Source organism: Lissotriton helveticus, chromosome 4_2, assembly GCF_964261635.1.
Source record: "Lissotriton helveticus chromosome 4_2, aLisHel1.1, whole genome shotgun sequence".
Classification (NCBI taxonomy): Eukaryota; Metazoa; Chordata; class Amphibia; order Caudata; family Salamandridae; genus Lissotriton; species Lissotriton helveticus.
Genome location: NC_136064.1, coordinates 134,157,515 through 134,172,246, shown reverse-complemented (window position 1 = coordinate 134,172,246; position 14,732 = coordinate 134,157,515). Strand labels below are relative to the sequence as shown.

The window sequence follows — 14,732 nt, the reverse complement described above, 5'->3', positions numbered from 1 at the left end:
ACACCAAGGAGTTTTGTCGCTCCTGTGTCACCTTTCATGCCAGTGGTAAGGCAGGTGGTTCCACAAAGGCCCCTCTTATACCACTACCTGTGGTGGTGGTTCCCTTTGAGACGGTTGGGATTGATATAGTTGGTCCCATGGATCCTCAGATAGCATCTGGGCACAGATGTATCCTGGTGGTGGTGGACCATGCCACCAGGTACCCAGAAGCCATTCCCCTTAGGACCACTACAGCACCTGTGGTGGCAAGGGCCCTCGTGTGAGTGTTCACAAGGGTGGGTTTCCCTAAGGAGGTAGTTTCAGACAGAGGTGCAAACTTCATGTCTAGTTACTTGACTGCAAAGTGGAAGGATTGTGGAGTGAATTACACATTACGCATTACACATTACACATTCACCACTCCCTATCACCCACAATGCAATGGTTTAGTTGAAATGTTCAACAAAACCTTAAAGGGCATGTTCAAGGGTCTACCCTACCCCCAACTCAGATGCATCTGTTTGGACAATGAATTCTTTGGAGTAGTTATGACTTTGCAGAATTGGTGCAGTGCACATGGCCTGCTTCAGGTTATCAAATGCCTTTTGACAGCTGACTGTCTACTGAACCTTCTTAGCCATTCTTTTAGAAGTCAAGTCATTCAGGGGTGTCACAATGCATCCATACCCCTTGACAAATCTTCTATAGTACCCAGTGAGGCCCAAGAAAGCTCTGACCTGAGTCTGGGTAGTTGGAGCAACCCAGTCCATGATGGTCTGGATTTTGCTCTGCAATGGTTGAACCTGGCCTCCACCTACAAGGTGGTCCAGGTACACAACCTGACTCTGCCCTATCTGGCTCTTAGTAGCCTTGATAGTTAGGCTTGCTTTCTGAAGTGCCCACGAGAGGTAGAAAATGCTGTCTTTGGCTTTGCATCATCAGCTAATCTGATCTGCCAGTAGGCAGCTGTAAAATCAAATGTGCTCTGAAACTTAGTTGAGGCCAAAGTATATATAAGCTCATCTGCTCTTGGGATTGGATGGGCATCAGTCCTAGTGAGTGCATTGAGACCCCTGTAGCTCCTTTTCTAGATGGTGAATGGGGAGCGCATTTTTTATGCTCCATCTCATTTCATATCAATATTATATAACATGTTCCTGACTAATTACTCAGCCTTACACCTTAGTCACGGGCCTTTTTCTAGAACTTATGATTCTTCACCTGAGATCAATATTTTGTCTTGTATAATATTTAGGGCCTCATTTAAAACAATATGACGCATGACAGTGATGCACGTCACTTAGCTGCGCTGTCCTGCGTCAAAAGAAAAGGACTGGACAGGCGCCATATCCATGAGATATGGTGCATTCCTGGCCTTTTACACTGCACAGGCACACAAATGGCTGTCTTGCACCAATGCAGGCATCCTTGCACAATGGTGCAAGGGTGCCTGCGTTGAAATCAGGTTGTTTTTGTGCAGGAAGTGACGCCTTCCTTCAGAAAACCAGCTGTTATGTCACCCCTGGGGAGGCGCAGGGTTTTTACGCATTCCCAAATGTATGCAATGTTGTAAATCTGAGAAAGTGTTAAAAACCATGGGCGTTGAGTGGGACTACCCACCAAAACACCCATGGCACGCCTCCCAGAGGCAGTGTAAGGCAATACAGCGAGTTGTGCTGCATTGCGTTACACCATATCTACGAGGCCATGAAAAGCCACACCGGTTGGATTCCCATGAACTCGTAGATATGGGTCTGCACTGTGCGCTGCAGGAACGTCAACAAAAGTGACGTTCCGGCGGCGCACTGGGCTTGTAAATAAGCCCCTTAGTTTGTGTTGATGCAAAAAAAGATCCAATTGTTCCATTACTAAATACAACCCTACATATATTACCCTCACTAACTTCTTTCAGTTCAGTCGCCACACCTTTGGGAGATTTAAAGATTCACATGTTTCCATAAAGAGATGTTTTAGTCTACCATGCGATTATGAATCAGTCTTATTTTTTTCCTAACACACTTTCATCTTTTCTAATAATTTATCACACCCCTGGCTCAAATATGTTAAACCACTTTGGCAGATCTGGGTCATTCTGAGTATTTTGATTATCCAGAGTCTTTGACTAACATCTCTGGGAAAGAGCTACAATCTTAATGTTTATCACTGTCTGAAAATTTGAGGCTATCTACAGAACCTTTGACATCTTCTGATCCTAAGAATCAAGGGATCTTGGCCCTACATTCTATGCAACTTTATTTAATAAATATACACAATGCTTGCCATAGACGTGTATTGGCACGATTTAGGGTGGATATTTTTCATTGCCTAACTAGCTTTCTCAACATAAACAACTGGTCACAAGACTTGGAAAAATGCCCTTGTGATAAGGTATCCCTCCAAGAGTACCATGCACATTTTATTTTCTGTAAATATTATTCAGATAACTTTGTGCAGTGTCGACCAGCTTTTCTTTTTATAAGCTCTCCTGAGTTTGTATATCTGTGTTGTCTTGTCACATTATTTATGGGCTGTTATCACCTGTAGAAAGCTTTTTAAGCCAATTCTATTAATTATATAAGGCAATTGTCCTTTTACCAGTTTTATCTCTATTGTACATGTTTTATCATACTTTTTATACAGTATATTTTTAAGTTTAAAAATGCATTTTATTTTTTATATGCTTTTATGATTTACAAAGTGGAATCGAATGAAGCTTATTTTTTATTCAATTCATACCCCCAAAATGTAATAGTTTTATATATTTCTCCTTCTCTTTATCCTCCTAACCAAATTTCTACTTCAATTGGCATAAAAACCCTCAATCCATCACTCCCATATAGGGGATATCGTAAATATCCATTTATCATCCAGATTTTCCATTAGATATTCCTATCCCTTTCTTTCATTAAAAGCCTCCCCCTTACTTTTACTCAGTGTTTTGGTACAACTATTAAATGAGTGAGCTAAATTATTGCAATGGTGTTAATATAGCCTTATAGCCTGCTGTAGCGTGCAATACTGGCTATTAAAGGCCGGCTTCAGCGTTAAGGACCCGAGCAGAAGTCAAGAGACTTTAACAAGGCAGCGGGACTTTAAGAGCCGGTATAGCCCTGCTACAAAGGGCTATAAGGCTATTAGAACATTCTGCCACTACAAGACAGAATATTCTAACAAATTAAACAAAGGCTCCAGGGAGCGTGAGGGGATTTAAATACCTTCAGGGTCCCTGAAGGCTTTGTTCACAGCCACAAAGAAGCATTGGATGTTGGATCTCCGGGCTTATAGCTACTCCATTGTTTTCAATGGCACTTCCAACATTCCAATGTTCTAATATATAGCCTTATAGCCCTTCGTAGCAGGCTATACTGGCTATTAAAGGCCCGCTACCGCGTTAAAGGCCCGAGCCAAAAGCGAGGGACTTTAATAAGGTAGTGGGACTTTAATAGCCGGTATAGCCCTGCTACGAAGGGCTATGAGGCTATTAGAACATTCTGCCACTAGAGGGCAGAACGGTCTGACAAATAAAATAAAGGCCTCTCAAAGCTCGAGGAGATTTAAAGCCCCTCGAGCTCCGAGAGGCCTTTGTAAGGCATTGGAATGTTGCTCAGTGGGCCTTTACCAGCCCGTAGAAGCAGGAAGCACTCCACTGTCTCCCAACATTCCAATGTTCTACTATAGCCTTATAGCCCACTGTAGCGGGCTATACCGGCTATTAACCCCATTGATGCTGCCGTCGGCCACTGAACTTTTGGAGCACTACCTGGCTGGTGCTGCGAACTTTCATCAGCTGACGCAGCCCCGCCCACTCTGTAGAACGCCTGCACTGTGCCGAAATAACGGCTGCCGTAAACGGGTTAAAGGCCCATTCCAGTGTTAAAGGCCCGAGCCGAAGGTGAGGGACTTTAACAAAGCAGAGGGACTTTAAAACCCGGTATAGCTCTGCTACGAAGGGCCTAAAGGCTATTAGAACATTCTGCCACTAAAGGGCAGAATGTTCTGACAAATAAAACAAAGCCTTCAGGGAGCACGAGGGGATTGAAATCCTCTCAGGCTTCCTGAAGCCTCTGTTCACAGCCAGAGCTGTGAACAAAGAAACATTGGCATGTTGGAGCTCCGGGCTTATACCAGCCATTATAAGCCGGGAGCACTTCATTGTTTTCAATGGAGCTACCAACATTCCAATGTTCTAATAAGCCTTCACTTTATTGCCAATCAGTCTGGACGTTTTCTTGTGCGTTCCTGCAGGTGAGTCCTAGGTTTCTGCGAAGTTTAGGATATACATAAACTCATTCATAAGAAGAGCAGAATATCTCACACAAGACAAGAACAGAAATGGGCAGTGACCAGACGAAGGGTGAGAAAAAGCAGTATCAGGCTCGCACAGACAGGTCTGGGCATCAGCCTCTGGAGAACTGTTCTGCAAACGCTCCGACTTTTAACCTGCAGAGTATGTCTAAAAAACAAGAGCGGCTCAGCATTTCTTGAAACAGTACTACCTTGCCAAAGTACTTCAAAGAGAGTTTACAGAAAGCTCATAACTCATTCAGGTTAATCCTAGTGAAATACCTGAATAATAATGGCCAGGCTGCTAAGGACGGGTCATGGGGAAACAAGTGTGATAGTTTGTGATCCTAGGTAGAAAAAAATACAATTGAGCTTGTAATCCCACCTGATGACTCACGAAACAAACTATTGCAAAGTAAATCTTTGGTCGTAAAATGTCTATCGTCAACTTCATGACAGACTAAATGACATGATGGCAACAAGAAGTCGCAACTATGTATCATGATTGAACAGCAAGGATGCTATGCTTTCAAGATGGCTGCCACATTCGGCAAGCCTCGAGAGCCCGCGGGCTCAGAGTCATGTAGTCCTTCTTTGCTTTACTCAGGTGTTTCATGAAACTCTCCCTTCTGAGACCTGACGCTTTTGTCAGATATTGAATGCAAGGCTGACTTCCTTAAGTGCTTCTACTCACACAACAAGCCAAACCAGACTCCCTAAAAAGGTTCTCCAAGTGATTTACACCACTGTTAGAAGGTGCCCTTTTTGTCATGGTTAACCTCCACTTTTTGCTCTAAATGCTGTCTTTTTAGGTCTGGAAGTGCACTGCCAATCAGGCCCCAGTGCCAGTGTTTTTTCCATTAAACTGTTACTGTTGAATTGGTGCACCCAATTAGCAAGCACATATCACTCCTTGTAAGTCCTTAGTAGATGGTACCAGTGGTACCTAGGGCAAGGTTGATAAAAGGTGTCACCAAGGCTGCCCACTTTATTGTGCCACCCTGGCTGACCCAAGTAAACGTATACCTGCAGGTCTGCCACTGCAGCCCTGCATGAGCTGACTGCCTGCTTGAGAAGAGCTCTGCACACACCATCTGTTGCAGAGCAATACCACTGCCTTAATGTAAGTAAGTCACTCTTAAGGTTGTCCTCCTTAGCCCAGGAGGTAGAGCAGGGGCGTAACAAAGGCCCCCGCAGCCCCCAAGGTGCAGGGGGGGCCCCAGTCTTGCTCATACTGGAGGGGGCCCCCCTCAGCCCCTACTGGTGTGAGGGGCCCCTTCGGAACATCGTGCAGGGGGCCCTCTCACGTTTTGTTAGGCCTCTGGCAGTGGCTTGGGACTGAGTATTTTAAAGTCGTCCTACCAGCAGGACTTCACAGCCCTCACAAGGCTTGGTTCAAACATTACTTCTGCACTCCCGCCTCGTCACTTAGATGAGAAACTCAATTTCAGTGGCAGAACATGGTGCCTTTAATAAGTTAGACTCCCTCTTTACGTTGGAATAATGTAAATGCAAGCAAAGCCGTGGCCAATTAAACTGCATCAGTTTGGTTCGTTTGCATGACTAACACTTGGGTTTTTTCTACTTTCCCTACACAAGCGCCAATTTCCTCCAGTGTTTCTTACACATTGTAATGTCACCCTCCAAGGAGACGGTTCTCCCTCTTTGCAGATAAGCCCTTTGTTTCATTAGTGCCGAATGTGCAGCGGGATAGAGAATGAATGCAGGGCTGCCCCGGGCCCCGCAGGGGGCCCTCCTAAGAGGGCGGGCCCACTTAGTGCCACAGGACGGCACACGACGGGTCAGCCTCCCAGTGTTCGGGATCCCCAAGGGTCCCCTAGGCTGACGTCACTCCCGGGCAGGGGAGGGCAGGGGGAGGGGTATTTATAGCTCCCCCGCCCTAGGAGCATCCTTTTTAAGCTTTCATCTGAGCAGCTCTCGGGGCAGCAGCAGTCTCAAAGGCTGCGCTGTCTGAAGAAATCACAGGCTATGAATCCTGTTAGAGGATACTTCCATTCCACCAAACTCAGCTGCTCCGAGCCTCAGCTCCGCGTGGAAAGTCAAACGTGAGATGTGAGAGGTGTACCTATATTACTGTATGGTGAAAGGTGAGTGTGTGACAGTGCATGGTGAGAGGTGAGCCTATGTGAGTGCATGGTGAGATCTGAGCTCTTGTAAATGCATGGGCGCCAAGGAGAATGCAGGGAGATATTTGAGCCCTTGTAAATGCATGATGAGAGATAAACCTTGGTGAGTGCACGGGGCAGGATGTTCCCATGTGAGTTCACAAGGAGGGGTGTGCCTCTGTGAGTGAGTTGCGGTCTACCTATGTGAGTGCAGGGGGAGAGGGGTGCCTAAATGAGCAGAGAGTGTGTGACGTCAGTGTGTGTGTGCAGGGTGAATGGTGTGCCTGTGTGGGTACTGGGTGAGTGGTGTGCCCACGTGAGTGCAAAGTGGGAGGCGTGCTCGCTTAAGTAGACGGTGAGTCACGTGAGTTCAGGGGGAGTGTGTGACTGTGTGAATGCAGAGTGAGAGGCCCGTCTGTCTGAATGCATGGGAAAAGGAGGGGCTGGGTGAATGCAGAGTGAGAGACATGCCTGTGTGTAACGGAGTAGCCAGAAAAGTAGAATATCCTACCACTTCGAACCAAAGCTCTGATGGCACCAAGCAAGCGCAGCAAGTGAGTCCAAAGCACCCTAGAAGTGCTCCACTGTCTCTTCCATCCAAGCATCTGTTCATTCATACGTTCACCCTCCCATCCACCTTCTGCTATCAATCATTTCACCTTTACATTCACTATTTCATCCAACGTTCAATCGTTCACCATTCCATCCATTGGCCATTTTATCCATCCTCTAAGATTTTCGTTTACTCTACCATCTTTTCACCCATCCTCAGATTTCTATTAACTCTGCCATCCATCCATGCTCTAAAATGTCTCTTTGCTCTGTCATCCTTTCATTCACCCATGTATCTATCCTCTCCCTTACTTATACTCTCAAATAACATATGTATTTGTAAAGCACACGTTCATGCAGAAGGGTACCTTGGCGTTGAATAACAAATGTTTATTGTTACCCAACTCAATGGTATTCCTTTTATTGCCCCCAGAAGGATGAAAGTCTGTTTGGACCTGCCAGGATCTGTGACTATGAGGTCAAACACAAGCCCCCATTGTTGACGAATTAGTCCACTGAGCTACCAGACCTACTCATTCACCTATCATTTCACCAGTGACATAACAATAGCCCCCGTACACCCAGTGGTGTGGGGGCCCAAGATCAAGAGGGTCCCCTCAAGCACTGAGCATGAGTGGCTGGCCCCTGGCCTGAGAGCTTCTGAATGGGTCCAGAGCATGAGGGCCCCTCCATGTACTGTGCAGGGGGGGTCCCTCAAGTTTTGTTACGCCACTGAGATAGAGTGCATTATGTTAATGGTGTGGATATATATATTCATACATATATATCCCTACAGTAATCCTGTAAAGCAAGGTTTTACTGTAAGGGACCGGGGTGCATAGAATAACATGGGCTGGCTACCAGGCAAACTCGAGATAGCCAGCTCCTTTATGGAACGACCAAAGTGTGTCGTATTTTGTTTCAAACACTGTGCTTTTTCACCCCAACATGATAATCGTGTTGCAGGCGATGTAACATGCACTGGGGTGCCACCCTGTGTGGGTGTGCTCCTAGGATACAAAGCTCCAGTGTCTAGACAGGCCTTCCAAAGTCTTTTGCCACCAAGACAAGAGTCTGCCCTCCTGGTGGGATGTGCTGGCACTTCCTTAGGATGGATACAAATGCCTGGGCAGGAAAGAGGTCACACCACTGCCCTCCCAGTAGGGTTAGTGTTTACAGAAATCAAGGTGGTGAGCCTCAAAGACTTTGCCACCCTTGATATGTAATAAACTAGTCCCAAACTCGAGGACAAATACATTCCTGCCCTGTCCAGCCTGAATAGTGGTAAAATTAGTTATTAGGAGGCGTACACCTCCAAAAGGCTAGCCACACCTTTACGGTGGGTTAGGAGGTCTGTAAGTTGAAGGAAGGGTCCTACCATTTTAAAAGGCCTTGAAATAGAGTATTCTGGGTAGCACAGTGACGTACACCCACACAGGATGTTGTCACTACAGGGGTGGGTTAGTCGCAGGGACCAGCATATTGGCCACTGTCCACATGCCCTTAACTCCCCCCTAAACTAGGATTTATGGGGCTCCTTTGGCACCAGAACTTCAGTTCTAACTTGGAATCATAGAAGAGGCGCAAAGGAGATGCCATCACTGAAAACAGAACTTTGGACTCTGCCACAGTGCAAAGAGAGGACATTTAAGTGCTCTGAATAGATCAAATGCTGGAACCGTGCAGCCTTCCCTGACTAATGGAACCAGTTAACCACAACCTGCAGAAGAATTGACGTGCTGAGTCACAAGAACTGTGACCTGCCGGGCCTGTCAAAAGTGAGCACAAAAAGAAGTTGTGTCCTGCAAGCCCTGAGTGGTAGATAAGCACACACCAAGTGTCAAGCTGCTGGTCCACTCCTTGCGACCTCCAGCCATCGAAGTACCTGAGGACTACATTTGCTGCAGCCAAGGCTTGGTGATCGCCTGTCAGGTGATCGACCTCATCATCGACAACTCCAGCCAGAGAGAACCTCACAGCAATAGCGACCGACATTGACAATGACCCGCTTCTGTGTTTCTGCATCCTGAAGTTGGTATCATAGAGTGTGTGGCAAAGCCTCTTTGGTGCAACTTGCCCCGGTGATTGACAGCTGCCAGCTACCAGCTACGTCTGCATCCGGAGCTGCTGAGCAAGGTAGAAGAAATCTAGCTGTTACACTGGGTCCTGGGGCCTGAAAGGACTCTACTCTTCGAGGGTAGAGTGTAACTCCATCGAAAAGTGTGAGTTTGCCAAGTGCTGCATTTTTGACAACTCCGCAGACAGCCACCAAGGACAGCCAAGTAACCTCTGCACCTGGACTCCTTGGGCCAGGTGATGAAGTCACAATTGTTGGGTCTTGGTCTATAGACCCGAAGAACCTTAACCACATGAAGTATCATTTGAACTCACCCTGAAGTTATCGTTTTGCTACGCGTGTTTTTCCCCATCGACTTTAATGGTGAACATTTGACCACTTTCATTGCATTTATTATGAATACTTTGAAAATCAATAACTCTGTGTATATGCAACGTATCATGTTCTTTTTGGTACCTATATTTATTTAAAAAAAATACAATCTAGTTTTAAAAATTGGTGTCCAGATTTCTTTTGATTCGTGCCACTTACTTATTGGCGGCAGTGTTGGTACTGTGAAATGCTAACACATGTTCCTCTGAGCACGCCTGATTGCTCTACACTACCAGGACCTAGCTAAGGGAAAATCCGAGGTCCACTTTGTGTATTGTGTTAATATTACATGATGATGCCCACCAGCCATACAACATAATTCTTACACCTTGCAACAACCTTCTTGACCAATCCATGATCTTTGTACCTTGTAAAGGCCACTTCGGCTCTAGAGTTTAATTTGGAAAGGTTGACGGACTTAACCATCCCCTACTCTAAAATAAATTATTCTTTGAGGAAACGGGCCGCACTTAGCTCGAAGAAACCAGACCTGACAATCATTCACTCAACCACCTATGCTGCTCCTATTTTAACCCTTTCCTTGCGTCGAACGGCCCCCGGCCGTCCGACGTCATGGTGGGTGTGTGCGGAGGACCACGCCCAGTCATAAATCACCCGCACCACGCCTGAATTCTAGCCGCGGTCAACAGGTTAAAATTGTACGAGGGCATGAAACTGCAAACATATGTAAAGTCAGAATTAATCATGAAAATCAGGCACTGCATCCTCAGAGCATGACTTATTGGTCTTCCAATTAAAGAATTTTGTTTAGACTGGGCTGGTTCACCAGGGAGCATACCTTGTAGATACTGCAAGTACAAAATAGAATCCATGCTACATCTAGTATGCTGCTGCCCGGAGTTGACTTTATTTAAACCGATGTTCAGGTTAAATGGGGTCTCTACCTGCAAGGAGGCACTGGAATTTTACATGACCACTTCTTTACCCATGCACTTTGCCCACTTTTACAAATTTGTCAATAAAATCTTCACTGCCATCCCGAAGCAAAGGAGATAACTGTGTTGGTCATTGCCACTGTCTGAGCATCAACATCATTAAATATTATATTTGCTTTGTAATGTGTATGGTTTTATTGCTAGGTTTTTATCTCAAATGATGTTTGCATATTACTAGTTGTTGTTATGGCACTTTTATGATTTTCTGCAATTAATTGTGTCAATTTTAATTAATTGACAAAAAAATGTATTCATTCATTCAACTATTATGCATCCTACCTTGTGGGCAGAAAGGTGTCCATAGAGTTGATTAATTTAATATTTTTAAATAATCACTGACCTAATTGACAGGTCCGTGCAGCAGGGTTGAAGCTGCTGCTGTTAGGCTACATATTGTAGGCCAGAAGCCATGTTTTCCAGGCCCTCTCTCTAAATGGCACAATAGGGGTGCAATAGTCACGTGGCATTTAACTTCCAGGCCCTGGGTACATTTCCTATACCATATACGAGGGATTTATAGGCAATTTCAAAATGTCAATTAAAGATGAGCCAATGTAACCATGTTTAAAGGGGAGAACAAGCGGAAGCACTTTACTTCCATTTAAGAGGGGTAAGAGTGCACAGCGTTCGAAATCCAGTAAAAACAGGGTCCAGATAAGGTGAATTTCCCACTCCAGCACTATGCCGTTGAGAGGTTAGTCACTCGTGCAGTTTTTGGATCACTTAGATGCAATTGATCAATAAGCAACTTGTACATACCCACGAAGCGAGCAGGGATCCTGTTCATTCCCTTAAATACTAGCACATCCCACATTCTATTGTGTCATTTTGCAACTTTTACTGTATATGAGCTGGATGCTATATTAGGACATTGGAATGTTGGGATCCCATTGAAGACAGTGAAGTGCTCCCGGTGTCGTATGGCCGGTAGAAGCCCAGAGCTCCAACATTCCAATGTTGTAGTTCACAGCTGTTGCTGTGAACAAAAGGCATCACAGAGCCCGAGAGGATTTCAATCCGCTTGAGCCCGATGAGGCCTTTGTTTTATTTGCTAGAACATTCTGCCCTCTAGTTGTGGAATGTTCTAATAGCCTGATAGCCCTCCGTAGTTCCTGCATTAAAGTCCCGCTCCCTTGTTAAAGGCCTGCACCTTCCTCTTGGGCATTTCAAGTTTTAGCGGTACTTTATTGGCCAGTATAGACCCCTACGACGGGTTCTAAGGCTATAGTAGCCTCCATAGACTGCTCCATGCACATGGGCACTTCCTTACACCACCCAATCCCATAACGAGTGGAGCAGTGGCTTCTTAGGGCATCTGCCTATGTCACTGTTAGTGGTAGTGGAGTTAAGCCTGACGGCCATACAGAAAATAAAAGAAAGCTCGGAGATTGTTACTCTGTTTCCATGTCTAACACATTTGTAACTCTTTTCTTTTCAGCTACTGGAAGCTACTAAAACGATTCTTGGAATCTGCAGATAAGTTTTTTATGGTGGGACACAAGGTCATTTACTACGTTTACACAGACCTTCCAGAGAAAGTGGAGTGCACCACAACACAAACTGATCGAAAGTGTAAAGTTTACAAAATGTCAACCATTGACTCGAAGATTCGAGTTTTCATGAAGAGGATGGAAATTTTGCAACTCCACATCAAGTCGAAGGTCATTGACGTGCAATATTTAGTTTGTGCCGACGTGGACATGGTGTTTCATGATGACGTGGGAGTGGAAATCCTGGGGGACCTCGTCGCCACGCTGCACCCTGGTTATTACAAAGACGGACGAGATGGCCTAACGTTCGAGAGGAGGAAATCTTCCCAAGCATATATTCCAAAAAACGAAGGCGACTTCTACTACCAGGCTAATTTCTTTGCTGGCACAGCTCAGGAAATCTATCGTCTTACAAAAACCTGTGACCGAGCCATTAAAGCCGACAACCGCAAAGGTATCATTGCAGTGTTTCATGATGAAAGTCATTTTAATAAATATTTGTTGCACCATAAGCCCACAAAACTCCTCTCTCCAGAATATGTATGGCGACGGGACCTCCCTATGCAACAAGAAATAAAAACAATAAGAATTATGCACGGAGAGAAAAACGTATAAAACACTTTGTTTTGCCCATTACTTTCATAAAGTCAGATAAGCAAAGTTACCTGTTCAAAAAACATTATTGCCTGAACAAAACCAAAAACAACTACAAATGTGACTTGGTGAGTTCTCTAATTATACTTTCTTTAGAGTGGCCCAATCCGATATTGAATGGGGCGCATTTGTTAAATGGGGAGAGAGAGGAGGACTCAGAATCATGAACACATTATTATAAGTAACTTGGTGAAGGGGCTGTAAAACTAAAACAGAGGCAAATTGCCACAGCCCAGCTGGTAAACAGCAATACAGCAATACGGTCAGGCAGGGAACAGCTGGGTTCTCTAAGACATTACAGGAAGCTGTGTGAATGCACCACCTACCTCTACAGATAATGACTACCACTTGTGATACTAACATAGAAAATGGATGCAACCATCTGTATTGGGGAGTCTGCACAACATGAGCCGCATCGCCATCTGAAGCATTTCCTTTGCATCCACAGGATCTGTCCTCTCTGTCTTTGGCCTGGAGATGCCTGTTATGCCTGTTTATTACATCACATCAAGATCAAGGCTCACATACTCAGGAGGTTCCTGGAGAGCCGACAGACCTGCATGTGGCTTAGGAACTAGTAAATTTACTAGTAGTAAAATGACAGTGGTTTGTGGACACCAAAAAGTATTCAAGTGAGGAAAGTTACATGGATCACCTCCATTCCGCGAACATTCATTAATCAGTAACATTTGAGAGGGACTCTAAAAAAATGAGGGCCATATTATCAAGAAAGGGTGATACATTATCGCCGTTTTTATCGGCAGGAAACTGCTGCTACAGCGGCGATAATGGGCTTGATAATATGCCCTTGTGAATTCCCATAGAAGCCCTGGTTCTGGTGTGAACCTGGGCTTCTATGGGAATTCACAAGGGCGTATTATCAAGCCCATTATTGCCCTTTCTTGATAATATGGCCCTGAGTCTTCTACCGAATCTAAGGGAGTCACTCCTGTCTTCTTTATGGATTCTCATGGACATAATTTTATGTGGCGCACTACATCATCGTGTCCTCACCCGGTGTACTTCTCTAAAGTGGCCTTAACTCTTCTCTTGGGGGACCACTTGGATATATATGATTGAGGAGGTCAACCGAATAATCAGGAACAGATTAAAACGTCCGTAGGTGTCCTTCAAATTACTTTATTTTGTTAGCAATAGGACACTTTTGGAATGTTTAGGAGTTACAGGTCCACAAATAGGTACTCCGCAAGGCACATAGTCTAATGCAAGTTTGAAACAGGGGCTGCTAACTCGAAATGACCAAATGCGACGAAATAGGAACCCTTTTCCAAACTAGCACACTGGAGAGTGCCGGGTTGAAAATGAGCATGAACATCCAAAATCTGGTAAACGCTGGGCATGTAGTATGAGAGTGTGCATTGTGAAAATGTATAGACGTTTCGGCTATCCATCCTTCTGACCAGTATGGTTCATACATAATGGGACGAAGAGGGTCTTGATAAAAGCGGAATTACCCTACTGGCAAGCAAAACTAGCTGTAACCCAATGACCAGTGGATGTAGGATCTGCCAAAGGTGCCCTAATTCAAACTAAATTAAGTACTCTGAAGGACACCTACGAGCCTTTTAATCTGTTCCCGGTCCCAAGAGTGAGCTCCCCAATCATGTCAAAATGCTCACCCAAGAGACGGGTTGCACCCACTTGGTCTAGACAACCACACCAGGTGAGGACTCGATTAAGCCGCAAGTCACACAGAAATATGTGGGTGAAAGTCCATTAAAAAAGCAGGAGTGACTTCATCATGTTTGGTAGAAGACACAATTTAGGAGGGTCCCTCTCCAGTGGTTCTAAAACTAGAACATTCTAGGGGGTCTTTGCCTAGTTTAGGAACTTCAAATGTTGTAGCTCTTATAAACTAGTCCTTTAAATATCCTTCTGAAAGTGCTTCTCTAAATACTGAAGCTGATACTGGGAGGATCAGTGGTTTTGGTATTTTATAAAAGTCAGCTGGAAAGCCATCCTCTCTAGGGGTCTTACTAATGGCCATGTCATCAATCGCCTGTAGGATCTCCTCTTCGGATATTTCCCCCTCCATTATTTCAGATTGGTCTTTGTCACTGTGGGTTTGTGCACTGTCTGAAAATATTTGCCTTTTTGTTGGTCCCTGTCCGTATGTTGGAAGTGTACAGGATCTCATAATACTTTTAAAATATGTTAGGTGTGTACAAAGGGTATGTTAAGAGGTCCCCTCCAACACTCCAGTTGATTTGGCTTTCTGGAG

The 14,732-nt window shown here is 45.0% G+C and overlaps 1 protein-coding gene across 2 annotated transcripts in view; it reads left to right on the top strand.

Annotated features, from left to right (window-relative positions):
* The window catches only part of LOC144752125 (histo-blood group ABO system transferase-like), a 179,470-nt gene extending 166,286 nt beyond the window's left edge, over positions 1 to 13,184 (top strand). For both annotated transcript variants that reach the window (XM_078640070.1, XM_078640068.1), the window contains one exon: positions 11,785 to 13,184. In XM_078640070.1, the coding sequence (XP_078496196.1) occupies positions 11,785 to 12,451 (667 nt within the window). In that variant the 3' untranslated portion in view covers positions 12,452 to 13,184. The remainder of the gene's footprint in view (positions 1 to 11,784) is intronic.
* The last annotated feature ends 1,548 nt before the right edge of the window (positions 13,185 to 14,732 follow it).